Below are 4,521 nucleotides of genomic sequence, written 5' to 3' on the forward strand. Positions count from 1 at the left end.
TGAGCCAAACTTAGGACTTGTTTAACATATTAATCGAATTAATATGTATAAAGTGCCCTGCTGTGCCTGTGCGGGCTCTGGCCACGCAGGGCACACTTGAGCGTCCCTCCGCTTCTCGCCTCAGGAGATCAGCCGGCCCAACTCGCCGTCCGAAGGCGAGGGGGAGAGCTCTGACAGCCGCAGCGTCAACGATGAGGGCAGCAGTGACCCCAAGGACATCGACCAGGACAATCGCAGCACGTCCCCCAGCATCCCCAGCCCCCAGGACAATGAGAGTGACTCCGACTCCTCTGCGCAGCAGACCCTGCAGGCCCAGCCCCCCGCTTTGCAGGCTCCCACTGGGGCTGCCCCAGCTCCCTCCACAGCCCCCCCAGGAGCGCCCCAGCTTCCCACCCCGGGGCCCGCGCCCTCTGCCGGTCCTCCACAGGGCTCCCCCTCCGCCTCCCAGCCCTCCGGCCAGCAGGCAGCAGCTCACCCTCACACCTCCCTGCAGCCCCCAGCTTCTCAGTCAGTCTTGCAGTCCCAGCAGCCCCCAAGGGAGCAGCCCCTGCCACCCGCACCCTTGGCCATGCCTCACATCAAGCCCCCACCCACTACGCCCATCCCCCAGCTGCCAGCACCACAGGCCCACAAGCACCCACCTCACCTCTCAGGGCCCTCACCCTTCTCCATGAATGCCAACCTCCCGCCCCCTCCAGCACTGAAGCCCCTGAGTTCCCTGTCTACACACCACCCCCCTTCGGCGCATCCCCCACCGCTGCAGCTCATGCCTCAGAGCCAACCACTGCCCTCCTCCCCCGCCCAGCCTCCGGTGCTGACCCAGAGCCAGAGCCTGCCCCCTGCTGCTGCCGCCCACCCCCCTGCAGGCCTCCACCAGGCGCCCCCTCAGCCCTCATTCGCTCAGCACCCCTTTGTCCCTGGAGGCCCTCCTCCCATCACCCCTCCGTCCTGCCCCAGTGCCTCCACTCCACTCACGGGACCTGGCCCGTCAGCCCAGCCACCCTGCTCTGCTGCCGTTTCTTCAGGAGGCAGCACACCTGTGGGGGCAGCCTGCCCGCTGCCCACTGTCCAGATCAAGGAAGAGGCTCTGGACGATGCCGAGGAGCCCGAGAGCCCCCCTCCACCACCGAGGAGCCCGTCCCCCGAGCCCACTGTGGTGGACACGCCCAGCCACGCCAGCCAGTCAGCCAGGTATGTGTCAGGAGGCTGGGCGGCCCAGGGCAGGCCTCGGCCTCAGCAGGGCCCCGATGGCAGACGTGGCTTTTTCAGGTTCTACAAGCACCTGGACCGGGGCTACAACTCGTGTGCACGGGCCGACCTGTACTTCATGCCTCTGGCGGGATCCAAACTGGCCAAGAAGCGGGAGGAGGCCATCGAGAAAGCCAAACGGGAGGCCGAGCAGAAAGCCAGAGAGGAGCGGGAGCGGGAGAAGGAGAAGGAGAAGGAACGCGAACGGGAGCGCGAGCGCGAGCGGGAGGCTGAGCGAGCGGCTGTGAGTGCTCCGTCCTGGGCGGGCGGCGGCCTGAGTGTGCAGGGAGGGGCGCTGGCCGTGCCAGGCTGGGGACTCTGGGGCCCCCTGCTCTGTGTGAGGCTGTTTGTGTTACTGTCATGGCAGCTGGAGGATCCAGTGCTTTTTGAGCCCCATCCTAGGCTTTTGCTGCTCATCCCTGAGCCAGCCCAGGACCCCTCCCCCAGAGGCTCACCTTACACCTCCTCCTTTCCCAGGACCTCCTCCCCCACAGGCTCACCATGTACCTCCTCCTTTCCCAGGACCCCCTCCCCCACAGGCTCACCATGCACCTCCTCCTTTCCCAGGACCCCTCCCCCAGAGGCTCACCGTGTACCTCCTCCTTGGCCCTGGCAGGTTCAGACTGGTTGACCAGCAGCCTGTAGACATGTAATTGGAGGGAACTGCAGAGAAACTGAAAGCGGGGAGAGCCAGGCATTGGGGCGTTAACCTGCCTCATCCACGCCCTCTGGCGGCCCTGGCTGGGCACTCTCATGGGCTAGGCCACCCAGCGCCTGCCCTTGTTGGGGGGGACCCCTCCCATGCAGTGCCTTGTCTCACAGGTACAGGAACCCGTTCAGGACACAAGGGAAGCTGCAGGCACAGAGGAGACCATCACGGGGGGTCTGGGCCAGGTCCTTGGTCACAGGCCGTGGCTGAGGCCGCTCGGTGTTGGGGTGGAGGGACCAAGTTGACTGGTCAGTGCAGGATGGCCACAGGGCAGAGCTCACCTCCCAGGAGCACTAGGCAACTGGTCTCCCCCCACACCCTCCGTTTCCTCAGCAGAAGGCATCCAGCTCGGCACATGAGGGCCGCCTCAGCGACCCCCAGCTCGGTGGTCCCAGCCACATGCGGCCATCCTTCGAGCCACCGCCAACCACCATTGCTGCTGTGCCCCCGTACATCGGGCCGGACACCCCTGCCCTTCGGACTCTGAGCGAGTACGCCCGGCCCCACGTCATGTCGCCCACCAACCGCAACCACCCCTTCTACATGCCCCTCAACCCCACTGACCCGCTGCTGGCCTACCACATGCCCGGCCTCTACAACGTCGACCCCACCATCCGTGAGCGGGAGCTCCGGGAGCGGGAGATCCGAGAGCGGGAGATCCGGGAACGGGAGCTGCGGGAGAGGATGAAACCGGGCTTCGAGGTGAAGCCCCCCGAGCTGGACCCCCTGCACCCAGCCACCAACCCCATGGAGCACTTCGCCCGGCACAGCGCCCTCACCATTCCCCCCACTGCGGGCCCCCACCCTTTTGCTTCATTCCACCCGGGCCTGAACCCCTTGGAGAGGGAGAGACTGGCCCTGGCGGGCCCCCAGCTGCGGCCCGAGATGAGCTACCCCGATAGACTGGCAGCCGAGCGGATTCACGCCGAGCGGATGGCATCGCTGACCAGCGACCCTCTGGCCCGACTACAGATGTTCAACGTGACTCCACACCATCACCAGCACTCACACATCCACTCGCACCTCCACCTGCACCAGCAGGACCCCCTCCACCAAGGTAGGTGCCCGGGCTGCTGAGAGGGCACTGTGGGTTGGCTCTGGGTGAGGAGGTGCGCAGAAATGGAGCCGCCGGCCCAGAGCAGAGACTGTTCTGTTCTAAATGGGCCCTAGTTCCAGGCAGGTCCTAGAACGTCCAGCGTAGAGCATCCAGTGAGCTCCGAGGAATCACTGCCACTGCTCGGGGCAGCCCGGGTCTGCTCAGCCCCCAGCTCTCCGGAGCTGCAGGCCCCCAGAAAGCTGCGCCACCCTGCGCCCTTCTGCCTGCGCCTCCGGGATAAAGCTTGGCTTCTTGGCCCCGGGCGGGGTGGGCCCGGGAGGAGAAGCAGCCTGTGCTCACCAGGCAGGTTTAGGGCAGGAGGCAGGGCCTGAGGACAGGGAAGGCCTTGGGAGCCAGCTGGAGCCACCGGGACACCCAGAAAGGCAGGCTGTAGTCTTCCTGCCCTCTTCGGGAATGAGGCGTAGGCTTCCGGCTCACCAGCCAGAGCTGCCCAGCCCTGCTTGCCCTGGGGGTGAGTCCCTGCCTGGCCAGCTTGGGGTGCAGGCTGGTTTGAGGCAGGTGGGGGAGGGGGTGCTCTGACCCTGCTCTGGAGTGGGCGGTGTGCCTGCTCCCTGGGACCAGGGCTACGGTGGAGCATCTTCCTCCTGGACTGACCTCCATGCCAGGGAGGAGGACGGCTGATAGAGCAAGGTTGGGGGGCGTGCCTGCCGGGTGCTCATAGTCCGCTCTGCACAGTGTGTCAGTTTCCGGAGCTCCACTGCAGGGGAGGGAGGGCTGCACCTGGCTCCCTCTCCGTGTTCCCAGCCCTGACCGGTGGGCCCAGGGAATCCAAGGAGCTTTCGTTTGCCCTGTGGTCCTGACACGTGGAAGTGCCATGCCACCCGGTGTGGGCCTTCTAAGCCGCAGTGTGACCAGCAGACCGCCTGGCGCTGTGGGATAAGCAGGCCGTCGTACACTCATTGGCCAAGTGTTTGCTGAGCACTTGCGACGTGTCAGGCGCAGCTATAGGTGCTGGCCAAGCCCGTCCACGTCCATGTCGCAGGCTGGGAAGCACCTGTGGCCGAGCCTGGGCTGTGGGAAGGGTCAGTGTCTGGAGAAAAGGGAACCAGGGAGAGGGGACAAGGCAGGAGGTGATGCTGGCATTACAAGAAGGAAGCGGGCCCAGGGGGGCAGCGCTGAGCCCACCCCTGCCCACAGCAGCCTGCTGGCCGCCTTCGGGCTCTGGGTACAGGCAGGTTGGCCAGGGGGGCTCTGCTGGTCCAGGGTCCAGCAGAACGGGTTGGGGGGCGTGCCTGCCGGGTGCTCATAGTCCGCTCTGCACAGTGTGTCACTTCCCGGAGCTCCACTGCGGTGAGTGGGGAGGCCGGAGGACAGTCACTTTGGGTCAAGGTCATGGGTCCTGGTGGTGAGGAGGATGCCCTGGGTTCCAGCCAGGGGGGGAAGCATCGGAGAGCCCTGCACCCACCTGTGCCGGGACTTCTGCGCCTTCTTCCAGGTTCAAATTCAG

At 65.9% G+C, this 4,521-nt stretch overlaps 1 protein-coding gene across 1 annotated transcript in view; it reads left to right on the top strand.

The window, feature by feature from the left end:
• Nucleotides 1-4,521, top strand: part of RERE (arginine-glutamic acid dipeptide (RE) repeats) — a 252,765-nt gene that overhangs the window by 244,744 nt on the left and 3,500 nt on the right. Inside the window, exons 17-19 of the mRNA XM_015565944.1 lie at nucleotides 125-1,191; nucleotides 1,270-1,492; nucleotides 2,294-3,014. Of these exons, the coding sequence (XP_015421430.1) occupies nucleotides 125-1,191; nucleotides 1,270-1,492; nucleotides 2,294-3,014 (2,011 nt within the window). The remainder of the gene's footprint in view (nucleotides 1-124; nucleotides 1,192-1,269; nucleotides 1,493-2,293; nucleotides 3,015-4,521) is intronic.

The sequence above is a fragment of the Myotis davidii genome, unplaced genomic scaffold (genome assembly GCF_000327345.1).
Source record: "Myotis davidii unplaced genomic scaffold, ASM32734v1 scaffold299, whole genome shotgun sequence".
Classification (NCBI taxonomy): Eukaryota; Metazoa; Chordata; class Mammalia; order Chiroptera; family Vespertilionidae; genus Myotis; species Myotis davidii.